Source organism: Physeter macrocephalus, chromosome 5 (genome assembly GCF_002837175.3).
Source record: "Physeter macrocephalus isolate SW-GA chromosome 5, ASM283717v5, whole genome shotgun sequence".
Lineage (NCBI taxonomy): Eukaryota > Metazoa > Chordata > Mammalia > Artiodactyla > Physeteridae > Physeter > Physeter macrocephalus.
The window spans coordinates 93,355,383-93,370,724 of record NC_041218.1 but is presented as its reverse complement, the minus strand read 5'-3'; the positions used below and the strand labels follow the sequence as shown (position 1 = coordinate 93,370,724).

At 37.4% G+C, this 15,342-nt stretch overlaps 1 protein-coding gene across 2 annotated transcripts in view; it reads right to left on the bottom strand.

Moving 5' to 3' along the window:
• Nucleotides 1-8,193: 8,193 nt before the first annotated feature.
• Nucleotides 8,194-15,342, bottom strand: part of CBLL1 (Cbl proto-oncogene like 1) — a 14,616-nt gene continuing 7,467 nt past the window's right edge. Inside the window, exons 3-6 of one of the 2 annotated variants that reach the window (XM_007105332.4) lie at nucleotides 13,961-14,058; nucleotides 13,469-13,552; nucleotides 12,329-12,402; nucleotides 8,194-9,742 (exon numbers count right to left, since the gene is read on the bottom strand). In XM_007105332.4, the coding sequence (XP_007105394.1) occupies nucleotides 8,707-9,742; nucleotides 12,329-12,402; nucleotides 13,469-13,552; nucleotides 13,961-14,058 (1,292 nt within the window). In that variant the 3' untranslated portion in view covers nucleotides 8,194-8,706. Of the gene's footprint in view, nucleotides 9,743-12,328; nucleotides 12,403-13,468; nucleotides 13,553-13,960; nucleotides 14,062-15,342 lie in introns of both variants that reach the window. The other variant, XM_007105331.4, reaches the window with a different exon arrangement.

Here is a 15,342-nt window from a genome sequence, read left to right as displayed (position 1 = left end):
TCAAAATATAATTCAGAGGGATCCTCATCTGACTGTCACATAAAGAACAACTTTATACCCAGAAAGTTATTGATAAGTTCATACATTGTATGAAGAATTTTTATTTTTTTTTTGTGTGTGTGTGTGTGGTACGCGGGCCTCTCACTGTTGTGGCCTCTCCCGTTGCGGAGCACAGGCTCCGGACGCGCAGGCTCAGCGGCCATGGCTCACGGGCCCAGCCGCTCCGCGGCACGTGGGATCCTCCCGGACCGGGGCACGAACCCGTGTCCCCTGCATCGGCAGGCGGACTCTCAACCACTGCGCCACCAGGAAAGCCCGAAGAATATTTTAGTTTGACAGAAAATATGTTTCAAACTTTGGAACGAGATTGTTCTAGCATGGTATATTTTTCACATATCTAGTAGGCAATTATGTAAATACTCTTAATTTTATACCTTGTAGATTTATCAAAGGAAAATTATTTTGTTTGTATGTATTTTTATAGCACTGACAGATTTCCATCCAAGTCACTACCTTTGCGCATATTTTGCAGTGCATTTGCACCACTTTGAATCTTGTAATTTGTATAGTTCATACTAATATATATCCATTTTAAAAAATCAATTGTACAGTGGGTGTGTCTTGCTTTGTTAAATTTCTTGTTAGCGTTCTGAAACATGCTTGCTGTGGGTCCTCTTTATAGTGATCTGACTGGAAACCTGCTACATGAGAATCTTCTAAACCCCCTGCAATGAGACTTCTTTGCCCAGATTTTATTATTGCTATAGCTTTTTAAAGCACTCAACCGCCTATCCAGATTTAGATACAATCCTTCTAATGCCCTATCTGTAACTATAACTAGTGTTTGACTCCTTCTTCACTGCTGGTCATTATTTGTAACTCACAGGGTAACAGCTCTAGAGCTCAATTCAGCTGGAGAATGAGATTCAGCATGTTTCTCTTTTTTGCTGGAACTGTTCTTGGTGCATATTTTTATTTATTTTATGTAATAGAAATTAAACATCATCACCAACAGAAAAAGATTCAGTGGCCTCTGTTCAACATCAAACCACTTTGTCAATCGGAAAAGTTACCCCAATTGTTTTAGATCTCACGTCTGAATGTTTATTGTCAAAGTACACTTCTATCCTTTGTTAATGTCTTTACTGAAAGGGCTTGTCTACTGGACTTAAAGCCAATTACAGAAAAATTAAACAAAGGCTTATTTGCATAGCTACTCTTAATTAAAAACTAGAATGTCAGCACTCTTTATAGCAACGTATCTTAAACTTTTTGAGTCATGGACACCTTAGAGAGCCTCATGTACCCTATGGACTTTGGGAAAAAAATACACATACACATATACCTTTGTATATGATGCCCTATGAATCTCAGGTTAAGAGCTCTTCCTTTACAGAGGGCAGGGAGTAGAAATTGAAAGCATGAGCCTATTTAATTGGTCATTTGGCTTGGGGGTGGGGCAAAAGCCTTGCATAGAACTGTCACTGATGTCTGCATCTTCCCAAGCAAAGGTGCCCTCTACCCTCTTGTTGCCAACCAAAATGTCATAGAGCAGGAAGAAGCACTCCAATTACCATGCCCCCATCACAATCCATTCAACCTTAACATCTGAGTGAGGTTCACTTATCCTCATCCTTAAATGTTTTTTCTCTGAGGCCTCTAAGGTGGATATGCTTTGGGTAAGGGGTATGCATGGGGCTGGGCCTCTATTTGCCTGCCTCAGAGCAAATATTGGAAACTGACCAGGGCAAAGACTCTGATCCCTGATTTAGGAAGAGGCCAAGAGATTGCGTTGGAAGATAAAAATAAAACTTATGGGACTCCCCTGGTGGCACAGTGGTTAAGAATCCGCCTGCCAATGCAGGGGACACGGGTTCGAGCCCTGCTCCGGGAAGATCCCGCATGCCACGGATCAACTAAGCCTGTGCGCCACAACGACAGAGGCTGCGCTCTAGAGCCCGCGGGCCACAACTACTGAAGCCAGCATGCCCAGAGCCCATGCTCCGCAACAAGAGAAGCCACCGCAATGAGAAGCCCGCGCACCGCAATGAAGAGTGGCCCCCCACTCGCCGCAACTGGAGAAAGCTCGTGCACAGCAACGAAGACCCAACGCAGCCAAAAATAAATAAATAAATTTATATTAAAAAAAAAAAGAAAACTTACAAAAAATAAAACTTACACAAATCAGAGCAAGACTGAAGGGGAGAGGATATCCAGTGATGAACTGGGAGACAGAACCACTTGTGAAGAAACATATATTATTGAAATTAAGAAAGGTTGGAGCTCATACATACATGTTGAGCAGTTTATCTTCAAGATCATTTTCTAATGCTAATTTATACATTTGATACATATTCTTGTTTAAACACAGTAACTTACCAGTTAGAAATGTAAATGAAATGTCTTAAATGCAAGCTGGACCATACACTGCATAAACAAGAGCAGAGAGTGGAATATTTCATATCTGCCTGCCATCTTCATCTGGACAACTACATGTTAAAACTGATCTACTGATCTTCTCCCCGTAATCTGTTCTACTAGCACCTTTCCACCTCAGTTAATGCCAACTCCAGCCTTCCAGCTGCTCAGGCTGAAAATTTTGTTAGGAAATTCTATTGACTCTACCTTTTAAATATGTCTAGTATCAACTCATTTAACTCTCAAAATAGCCCCCTAAGATAGGTACTATGTTTATCCTCATTTTTTAGAAAAGCAAAATAAGTCAAGGCTCAAAGAGGGTAAGTAATTAGTCTAAGTTATATATACTTGCTAGTTCTATAGGTAGTAGAACCAGAATTCAGTCTAGATGGTCTGACTCCAGAGCCCAGGCTATTAATCATTAGGAAATACTACCTCTTCAAAGAAATTAAAACCAATCTAAAAACGGATCTAGCACAAGGCAGGACTAAACTCAGGAACAATATAGGTGCATTCTGCAGATTTTTTCCAAAGTCACTTATTTAGCATTGCACAATTAAATATACCCAGAAAAGCTATTTATTTCTCTCATTATGGTTGTATATCTGTATACTTTTGTAATACATTTTTTACTGTTTTTCCCCACCCTGGCCGCTATACTTTGAAAAAGAACATAATAAAATCTTTTGAGGAAAATTCAGGGGTTACTATCAAGAACAATTCCTGGGTAAGTTAGAAATGTAAGCTCCTAATTAGCAGGGATCTTATCTAGTTGGTTCATCATTATATACCCATGTCCATCATATATAAGTGCTTAATTTACGTACATAAATTTTTATTATATATATATATATATATATCCTTCCACAAGTAACCCACTTCTTTTTTTTTAATATTTATTATTTATTTATTTATGCATGCATGCATGCATACCACACTGGGTTTTAGTTGTGGCACCCAGGATCTTTGTTGCAGCATGCAGGCTACTTAGTCGCAGCGTGTGGGCTTTAGGTGCGGCATGCGGACTCTTAGTTGTGGCACGTGAACTCGTAGTTGTGGCATGCATGTGGGTTCTAGTTCCCCGACTGGGGATCGAACCTGGGCCCCCTGCATTGGGAGCCTGGAGTCTTACCCACTGGACCACCAGGAAAGTCCCTCACCCACTTCTTGATACTTATATTACCACCATCATCTCTTGTGAAAATGATTAAAACAGCCTTCTGACTGGCCTTCCAATCTTTGCTTCCCTCATCTGTTCTCAACACACAGCCAGAATAATCCTTTTAAAAGAACCAGATCATTCCACTCCTTTGCTCAGAACCCCACACTGGTTTTCCATGTCCGAGTAAGGTCAAAATCTTTACAATGACCTAGGAAGCCTGTGATCTCCCCATTCCCGCTGTCATTACCTCTCTGACCTCCTCTCACTACTCACTCATTCCATTCCAATCTCCTTGCTATTTCTCAAATACAACAGGTGCAAGCCCCTCTTTAAGGCCTTTACAGACTGTGTCCTCTGCTTGGAAAGTTCTTCCCCACATAATATACGTGGCTGTCACCTACTTCAAATCTTTGCTCAAATGTCAGCTTTTCGATGAATTCTACCCAGACTGCTCTATTTAAAACTGCAAACCTACCAACACCCCATTATCCTTACTTTCCCTTTATTCTCTAGGATTTTATCACACTTCTAACATGTTACATAATTTAACGAAATTTATGGTCATCTGTCTCTAAAGACTTGTGCATCCAAAGTGATTAGAATGGTGTCTAGCCAAATATATGATATTGCTTATATGCAGAATCTAAAAAAAAATACAAATGAACTTATTTACAAAACAGAAACAGACTCACAGACTTAGAGAACCAACTTTTGGTTACCAGGGAGGAAGGGTGGGGGGAAGGACAGATTGGGAGTTTGGGACTGACACATACACACTGCTATATTTAAAATAGATAACCAACAAGGACCTACTGTATAGCACAGGGAACTCCGCTCAACATTCTGTAATAACCTAAATGGGAAAAGAATTTGAAAATGAATAGTTATATGTATAACTGAATCACTTTGCTGTACACCCAAAACTAACACATCGTTAATCAACAATACTCCAATATAAAATATTTTTTTAAATGGCATCTAGCATATAAATGAATCTTTATATTTCACATGGTAGGTGCTCAGTACCTATGTGAGTATAGGCCATGAAATACTACATTTACCGTGGATTAGGGTGCTTAACCAGAGGATGGAGCCTATTACTTAGTTGTCAGCTCTGCAACTAAAACAATTTATACACCAAAGTTATGAGTTGTCTCTGGAAGGGAAATGTTAATTGTGGTAGTGGTCAAGGGGACCTTTATTTGTAATATGACATATTTCTCCCAAAAGACTTATTGCTTGTATAATTGAAATGAGTGCCAATTTTAAAACAAAAAAATTAAAGATTTTGAAAGTAACACATAGGAAGAAAAGTAAAGGGAGCAAGATTTTTCAACCTGAAGGAAGACAAAGGGAGAACAATTTAAAAGGTAGATTAATAGGAAATGGGCTTAAATAAAATATGAAAGTTGGTGCTAACAACTACCTGGAATAGCAATGAGACATTCTCAGGACATAGATTAACATTCCAAAACGGTAGATTTTTAAAAAGACATGGTTCCACCCAAGTGTTAGAGCTAAACCCATAACCCACCATTCTTCAAAATCTTGTGATTCTGTAATGCCTAAAAATTCAAATTCTAAGGGAGATGAGAAAATTAAAGTTTGATTCTAAAATGTTGCTTTAAAAATTCTGCCTTGGGCTTCCCTGGTGGCGCACGGTTGGGAGTCCGCCTGCCGATGCAGGGGACACGGGTTCGTGCCCCGGTCCGGGAGGATCCCGCATGCCACAGAGCAGCTGGGTCCGTGAGCCATGGCCGTTGGGCCTGCACGTCCGGAGCCTGTGCTCCGCAACCGGAGAGGCCACAGCAGTGGGAGGCCCGCGTACAGCAAAAGAAAAAACAAAATTCTGCCTTAATACTTTTCCCCTCAAAGATGGAAAATTGAAGGGGCATGAATCAAAACATGTTTTGAAAATTCAAATGTTTTTATTAGTATCATTACCAAGTATTTTAACTGGCTTACCTCTCTTTCCCCTTTAAACCTAGTATATCTAATATTGCTTTATTAGATTGTGCATATACTGTAATAAGTAAAGTCTGCTTGGTCTAGGCCACAATTGAACAGATTACAGTTACAAAAACCAGTGAAGAAAAACAAATCCAATTCAGTCAGAATATAATATGATTATGTCAAACCTCAATTAACATCAGTATACCAATTTGATGGCTGATCTAATAGTCCGAAAAGTTTTTGTTTCAGGTACTTGAGATTTTTCCACGTACTTGTAATGCTTTTTCAAGAACTTTATGTCTATACCGTTTTTCCAAAAAGATGTATGAAAGATACTCTTCTAGTATGTTAGTAAGAACAAAGCATAAAGCACCTCTGTATACTTCATAAAGTCACCTATTTTGAGTTTAAAAATATGGTCAAATTATCTTTTGCATTTATATTTCAGTGGTAGTATTGATAAGATAACTTGAGCAAGTGGTTTTTACAGGGCAAGATGGATATTAAGTAGTTTCTTAGTCTTTGCAACTGATATTTCCCCAAAATACTATAGAATACTCAGAACAATCATACCACTTTAGAAATATTAACGTTCAACTTGCTGGTTTTAATCTCCAAAAACGTGAATCTATTTGACTGTAAAAGCTGTATCAACAAGAAAAATTCTGCATTCTCCCAAATGTGTCATCATTAGGTAAAAATTCATCTAGGCAAAATAGTATTTATGCTTTCATTTTATTGTTTTTAAGAATTAAACTGCCACCTCAGTAGTCTTAAGAGCAATATAATGAAATATACATACATTTAATTTAGACTTATGTCCATCATAGCTTCAAAGGCTTCCCTGAAATAAGGCTGGGATTCACATCTTTTTCCTTAAGGAAAGAAACACTAACAGTAATTCTGTTATCCTCTACCCACCCACCCTCATTCAAACAATAACTGGATGAATTCAAGTCTAACACCATTTTAAAAAATTGTCTGTTACAACACATTTCATCTGATCTGCCTTCCTGCATAACACATATTTCTTAAAGCTAACCAAAAAGAAATCATTTTTTTAAAGCCTACAAGAATTCTCTTAACATGTGGAATTTTATCATGATATTAATTTTTTTGTCCAATACATAGGCTAAGTGGTTTCATGCCACATTCAATTCTAGTGAATTTCATTAAAACAGGTGAGCTCTTCATAAATAGTTGAGAAGCTTTAAAGTGAATTCGGCTATTTCCTATTACATGAAACCAAAAAATGGTACTGGATTTTCAACAAGAGTATTTTAACAGCTCCTAAATAGGGCCATGAAAAGGAATCAAGTTTGCACAGTCCAAGTACCTACAGTAATATGATAGACGCACTCACCACCATTTCATACTATTTCACTCCCATGCTTCTAATAACAATTTCTCGCTAGAAATATTGCATTAACAACTGGACTCTCAAATTGCTAGGTGTGAAAAATCACGTACTTTCACTTAAAAAAAAGTGTATTAGTTATTTTCAGCTGGTCAAGGTTGAAAGGGCAATTTATATTATTTCTAACTTCAGCTCTAAGTTCATAGATGACTTTGCATCTGATTATCCGAGAAGTTTTGCCTGTTCCTGACAGAATTAAATGGTAAATTAGCAATCAGTTCACCCTTTGTCAAAAAGAAATGTTCTAAATTTATACACTACAAACTATTTAATAAATGGCATCTGCATACTACACATTTCATGTTTATATGTTATGCACCATTTTAGGGGGGAGGAAGTACTTCACAGGGGTTTATTCAAAGGATAGATAGTAATATCCTAAGAGTGTTGATTTATACATGAGTTCTGTATAAACTGTAAGTGGTCATCTCAGCTGGACTGTAAGAAGCCCCTATAAAGCAAAAGCTGACTCCAAAGACACCTTATAAAGCACTGAAATTCACAATTTAGATTACTTTTCTTTTCTCCAATACAAAATCATCTGGTAGTCTTCACTGTTGACTCCAAGCATGCTTAACCAATAAACGAAACAGGAAATCATTAATAGTTTTTAAATGTCAAGTTAGAGGAAAAACCTTATCACAAAGTAATGAAACCTGAGCAACACAAGTATGTGATTACAAGAATGTCCTTCATTAACACAGTATTCAAATTCCTCCATGGCATTCAAATTATAGTTTAAAACCCAATAAACAAGAACCCACTTAAGCACGGGATCAAATTCTACCATGAAATGAGGAATTACATAAAGCCTATTCAGTCCTAAATATTTAGTTTAAGACAATGAGTAGAGAGGAATACACTTCATCTAAAGCACACCATTTAAACAGTTCTATAAAATAACGTTACTTAAGATTAATCAGTGTGGTGCATCATGTGATTCCAACCATTCAGTAAAAAGCATTAATGGGTACCAGCATCCCCAACAGCTTGGAGCCTACACAGTTGATTACTTTGGCCGTAACTTTCCAAGTAACGAACACTGCCTTTCAATATTACAAACATAAATATTTCTTAGTACTGGAATTCCAATGTATTTTGGTGTTCCTGAGGCTGCCTACAAATGAAAAGGCATCCAAGTGAAGTGCATTATACACCTAATATACCTCAAAATTTCAGTGCCTAACATGTGAAATCATTTTCTACCATTTAACAAGTCTGCCTCACAGTAAATTCTAGTAGATTTTTACTTTTAGGATTTTATTATAACTTTGGGAAATTAGTGGTAAAACATGGTTTAAAAAACAGTATGTGGCTGCACTTAAATTCACATAAAAATAGCATTTTTACAACCATATTGAAATTTAATCCTTTTACACAGGTTAACAAAACGTATGACAAGAAAAACTAAACATTGGGTTTAACAAAAGCAATACTTTTGAAAGTGGAACGACGAAAAAATTTTTTCAAATTTTTTACAAATGGTCACCTCTGGGTCAATTTACCACACTAGGGGAAGAAAGCTGTTAAAATATAGTGGTGCTCAACTGAGCCACTTATCTGCACTACAGTATAGTACTTGAAATCACTCCTAAGGTCAAGATTTAAAACCATTTTAAGAGACAAGACCCTAAGGGTTTTACAGCCACCTCAGTAAGAGGCACTTTCCCTTCCCCAAACAGTCAAAGCTTAATTAAAAGATTGACTATACATAAGTTTTGTTTCCTCATCATATCTTCAGTTCAAAATACTATTATCATTGGTAATACGGTCTATATCTTGTCTGATCTGGATGATGTGGTCCAGGAAGTGGGGTTTGAGAAGGCGGACCCTGCATTCGTGGAGGAGGAGGCGGCCCTCTCGGTGCAGGCCATATACCAGGACTCATTCCCCCTGGCTGTGTAAATGGAGGGCTCAGAGTTCCTTGATCTTCAGTGAACTGGGGTAAAGAGTTAGGATTATAATGGTGAGGAGGGGGTGCAGTTACAGGTGGACCACCATGTTGAGGGGGGGGAGGTCCTGGAGGAGGATGATTCATATAAGGTGGCATCTGGGCCATAATATGTCCAGGGGGAGGGGTGATTGGTGGTGGAGCAGAGGTCATTGGTGGAGGTGGAGCTTGGCTATACACCAGGTGAGGGGTACCTGCGGCCTGGGGAGGATGTGGCATTGGATGGCTTATTGGTGGTGGAGGAGGTGGGGGTGGTGCGTAATGTTGCTGTGGAGGCATAATATGATGAGGGTGCGAGACCACTGGTTGACCCTGATATTCAGGATGATGGTGAGCAGGTGCTGGGGCAGGAGGTGGTGGTTCTCTAGCACCTGAACTTGAGTCATCCTGAATAGGGACAGTTATTAAATTGCTGTGTTTTCTTGTTGAAATACGAAAGGTTTCCTGACTGACCGAGCGAGGTGGAGGTGGAGCCATGGACAATTCTGCTGGAGGAGCACGAATATCCTCATGTGGCTGATTATAGTGCTCGTGGGGCACATGTTGCAAAGGAGGTGGTGGCATCATGATGTGCTGCTTTGGCGGAATATGGCTCATATGGTGCTTGTCTGGCGGCATTATAAAACGATCGGGGATTTCAGCTGGTGGTGGGGCAATAGGAGGATGAACATTTTCAAGTGAAGCACGGGTAACAGGTTTTCCAGCTCTCATATGGCGGTGGTTGATATGAGCCTGTAAGTCTCTCTGGGACAAGTATGTTCTCTTGCACCCTTGAACAATGCTACACATGAAGAGAGAACCTCGTGTACACTGCTCAATTCGCTGCACAGGATCACTACAGCTAAATTAGAAGGGGAAAAAAGTTTGATTTACTAAAAACAGACTACAAAAATAATGCACTTTATTTCAAAGTTATGACTAGTTTTAAATTTTGTTATGGAAAATACTACAAAAGTTCACAATTAAAAGTTATAGTTACTGCAAGTGAACCTTTAATCTTTTCCACTTCGTGGTCTGTTCCCTATTAAGCATCAGCATTTCTTTCATCAGAACGCTTAAGAAAAAAATTCAAAGTGTTTATCAAACAGAGTATGTTTTAAGAAAAGACCTTTTCTTCCCAAGACCTAGAATTTATCTGATTTTCTCAAACAATTCTATGCTTTGCATCCAGTCGCAAAGAAAAATCCAGGAAGGGCAAACCAAAGGATGTGTCACAATCATGGAATTCAAACTTGTACCGTTATTTATTGAGTATTATTTTCTGCGCAAATAATACTAAGTGGAAGACACCAAGTGGAAGAACTCTAAGAACTACAAAAATAAATAGGATCATCATAATCATCAAGGTTCTTAACATTAAACAACATAAACAAATTAAATTCAAACCCTGAACACCAAGAGTCCCTTCAAGAAGGGGTCTTTCTGAACTGTCAGACAAATTTACTACTACAAAGTATTACACACTCCTGCTTCTCTAAATTATAACCACTAAATTTAACTCAATATTTTCTTAATGAGTCAGGGTCAAATTGTAACTATTCTTCATTCACTATTTTTAATCCACTCTTGCCTTTAGAGTCTTCTTGAAATAGCGGAAAGAGGACCGAACTAGGAATTGGAACTGGGGTCTAGTACTGGCTCTGAGATCTTGGTGAAGTCATTTAAACTTTGTTTATCTGTAAAATGGGGTTCAAACATCTAACCTAACTCAAAATGTTTTTGTATCTACTTCGCCCTACTTAAAAGAGTACCTGTAACATCAATGAAACAGTGAAAATGACAGGAGTTACTGACTAGTTAAGCACTATACATGTATAAGCTGTTATCATTGAATATGTGTGTCAGGTCATATGACACTATATTACACGGATCTACATTCTTGATTTTGAGTGGTGTCTGTTTTTCCTTCCTCACTGAAGGCTGGTACTCCTTCTTGATACTAGGAAGCATCCCTTTAGTGGCCATTTGGCACACTTCTTATTTTTTGCTTCTAACTTGCTGTAAGCTCTGAAATATCTCCACAGTAACGGGATGTGAGGCACTTCTTTTGGGTGATGCTTAAGCATTAGTATATAGTATTTACATTAATTTGGATTGCCATTTCTTCACTTTCTAACCTGGGTCTGTTAATCCAGATAGGCTTATGCTCTAATATACCTAAGGGCCAACCAGTGAAATGCTTACTGGAGTTACACTGAATACCCTGAAAACTAAATTCCCTTTTAAATATTAACATTAGAACACTTACATAAAAGAGAAAACCTTTTGATGTCCTCTACATGGTGTTTTACAACATCCAAAATCCCTTATCCCAATGAGGCAATCAAATTTACTATATAGTGGATGTACACCGTGTTGGAAAATCAGGCATTACAGAAAATAAGGCAAACAGTGAATATGCACTTTTAATTTCATAATTCTGAATTATAATTCTAGGAAGGAAATACCCTTTAAACTCACACTATAAATTTTATAATCTGTGACTTTAAAGGGCTAATAAAAATATGCCAAGAGAATTAGTCGGCACTGGTTTGCCAACGAATCATCCATTCTCTCTCTGTGATGCCAATCTTCCTACACCATAAAAGAAAATTATCCCTTACAACTGTCCATAGCTTTGCTATCAACTAATACTACAACCCTTGGGATAGGTTCTGACATAGGTTATAAGGAATCTAGGAAGCCTACAGTTGTTCCAAAGAAGTTTCTCTCAAATCTTTCCTCAAACATTCTATCAGGGGTTCTAAATTGATATAAAAATTCATAGTTTATTCTGGATCCTTCAAGACCATCCCCAAATAGATCACTATCAACCAACACCTCTAGATTGTCATAACTTGTCTGAGTCTATCTTAGAACATGATGGTGTTCTAAGATATACTCAAGACATAATAATCAGATTTGAAGGTAATAAGTAAGAGCTTATACTTACATAGTACTTGCTATATACTACATACTATATATGTATTAACTCATTTACTTCTAATAATAACCCAGGGAGGTAAGTACTATTATTAGCTCCATTTTACAGATGAAGAAATCACCTATGTCACACAGCTAATAAATAAGAGAATAAAGATTTGAATCCAGAAATTCTAATTCAAAAGTCTTTGCTCTCAATCACTACGTGATACTACCTCTCTAGCATCCCATTAAAACAAGAAAATAACTATTTTTGGTTTATAACGCTAACTTTGTGATGGCAAATATACTCGTTATTTTGGTCAATTTGAATTGATTGATAATAGCTAATTAGCCCTATCTTAAGGAGAAGGCTAAGGCCAACTCTAGGCTCACAGAGAAACATGAGCCATGTCTACACATTTGATATCCTGCCACCGGTCTATAGCACACTCTGACCTTTAACCTAGATTATAAATCATTATATCACAAACTTTATTATTTAAAAATTTAATGATGATCTTACCCTGGACACATCTTATCTCCCTTTTTTTCATGTAAAATAGCACAGTCATAGCAAAAAACATGCTTGCATGGAATCTGTGAACAGAGACATGTTACAGTTAAGCATACTAGAACAAATTAAAACACTTCCATAAAAAAACAAAAAACAGTAAGCACAGTGACCTAGACATAGAAGGCACTTAAGAACTGTTTTGTTAAAATGAACATTTATTAAGTACCAATTACATAAAAGCAACAGTTAACCTTTTTCAGTCACAAAGCTCTTTGTGAGAATGTGATGAAAACTTTGGCCCTTTCCTCAAAAAACATATACATGCATATTTGCTTACACATTCATGGTCCCTACAGGTTAAAAGCTCCTGAAGAATACTGCATAATGTTTTATCTAATCCTGTATCTCCTGAAAGTATTCCTAGGCAACAAAAGAACAAATATCTTCTAATGTAATATAAGTAGCCTTATTCCCTGGTAGTCTTAAGTTAATGAACTTACAAATATTTAAAAATAAATCAGAAGGACACAGTAAAATGATGTTACACCATTTTAAAACTCACAGGCCATTACCATTATTTAGCTGTGTTATATAGCAAAGCAACAGTGCATAATCCACACCCTCCACCATCACAGATATATCACTGAATTCAAATTTTTTTCCAACAAAAATGTAAAACTATCTTTTTATATGTCAAAATTACTATTAAATTATAGTTAGGGCTGTATTCTTTTTAACGTTTAGAATTCAATTCTCAGAAATCATAAATAATCTTTATTAATTCAGTTTTATATTAAAAATTATAGCCTTCAGAAATAACTGATTTTATTCTGTTAACAAGGGGAAAAAAACCATTTTTCCCTAATAAACTAGAATTAATGTAAACTAACAGGTATCAAACAGTTCAAGGAAATTATTTAGTTTTCAGAATTAGTTTCCGTAATTAATATTTTACAAGCAATTAAAGAATTTGTCAAGATAATTCTATTAAATGCATATTATTCCCAAATTTCCCCTAGCTATTTTATACTTATTTAAAATGTTATAAACTTAATCACTAAACAGTAATAAATCTACCTACTTAAATTTCAGAATCCTACCTCTACACAAATATTTAATTTACAAAAACAGAATTTAATTTATACTTACCATTCGCCCATAGATTTTAATAGGCAATCCACATTTGTCACAGAAATGAACTGGTGTATCATCCTTTTCACCTAAGATGTTTATCTGTTGAAATGATATAATTAAATTTTCCTTAAGCATTTCTAAAACTTACGTCCATAATTTACACAAGGAATTGGTTAGTATTTTATAAAGGTTATTAAAACAATTAGAAATGAAGGTTTCTTGGTATAATCCCCACATATGCTACATTAGCTGGGCCACCATCAGTCTTGGGGGTTTATTCCCTTAAACAGTGTTAATGGTTATTGATTTTACTTGACTTTACTAAAAATTACTTCAGATTATTTTTGGAAACAGTGAAATAGGGTATTAATAAACAAATGATTTGTGACTACTGAAAGATATAACTATAATAAAAGTTCATACCATTCTTTATGTAGTCTGAATTGTTCTAATAAAGTATTTAAAATATTTTATTGTTCTAATAAAATTTTTTATTTTTAGTTATACCTGAAAGTCCCAAAAAAGGTGTCCAGGAAATCTTCGCTGATTTCCAAACAGTTCGCCCCCTTTACAGTCATACCGTTCTTCTTCATTATAATCAAATCCTTCTGAGAGAAGAAAGTGTTACCTATTAACTTTTCACATCTCAATTTCATTTTGGAAGTACATGTACATGGCCAAACAGACCTATTCACTGACACCTTTCAAAGCTCTTCTAAGAACAAGATAATCAAGTCTAGTTTAAAGCACCATCTAGAAATGATCTTGGCAATCATGTAGTCCAACTCTCATGACTGAGAATCCTGCAGTACTGGAGATCACAATAACTCAACACAGAGAAGATCAGTGGCAGAGCTAGGAAAAGATCTCAGATCTCTTCACTCCCATTCAAGTGCTCTTATTAATTCACCAAACTACTTCTAGTATAAAACTACTAATTATCATCATCATGATTGTTACACAAATAAAAGACACTTAGCACCATTTATTCTGATCTATCTATAAAAGTGGTATTATGCTGTAAGAAACTGATATTATTGCCAAAGGATTAATGAAAACAAAGAATTCTGCAGACTTGCTTCTTACGACTTAGTAAATTAGCTATCCTCTTCTTCAGCTTTAAACTGAGCCTGATTTTTTTTATTTTTTACTATCTTTTTTTTTCATTTATTTATTTATTTATTTTTGGCTGTGTTGGGTCTTAGTTGCTGCGCGTGGGCTTTCTCTAGTTGCGGCGAGTGGGGCCCACTCTTCATCGCGGTGTGCGGGCCTCTCATTGTTGCGGCCTCTCTTGTTGCGGAGCACAGGCTCCAGACGCGCAGGCTCAGTAGCTGTGGTGCACGGGCTTAGTTGCTCCGCGGCATGTGGGATCTTCCCAGACCAGGGCTCGAACCCGTGTCCCCTGCATTGGCAGGCAGATTCTCAACCACTGCGCCACCAGGGAAGCCCCGAGCCTGATTTTAGAAACATCCAACATATTCATACTTCATCCTTTCCATTGAAACCTCTCCCTGGTTAATCATGCAAACAGCAGAATTTATATCATATCTACTTACAAGTATCCTCCCCTACACTGCATATATCAATATCAATAAACTTAAAACAATATGAAGATCAAATGGGCTCAATTTCAATTTCTCTGACCTAATTAAAAAGTTGATGGTAATCCTCTCATCTCATACAAAAGAAAACCAGCAGGGCTTCCCTGGTGGCGTAGTTGTTGGGGGTCCGCCTGCCGATGCGGGGCGGGGGGGGGTGGGGGTGGGTTCATGCCCCGGTCCAGGAGGATCCCACGTGCCGCGGAGCGGCTGGGCCAGTGAGCCGTGGCCGCTAAGCCTGCGCGTCCGGAGCCTGTGCTCCACAACGGGAGAGGCCACAGCAGTGAGAGG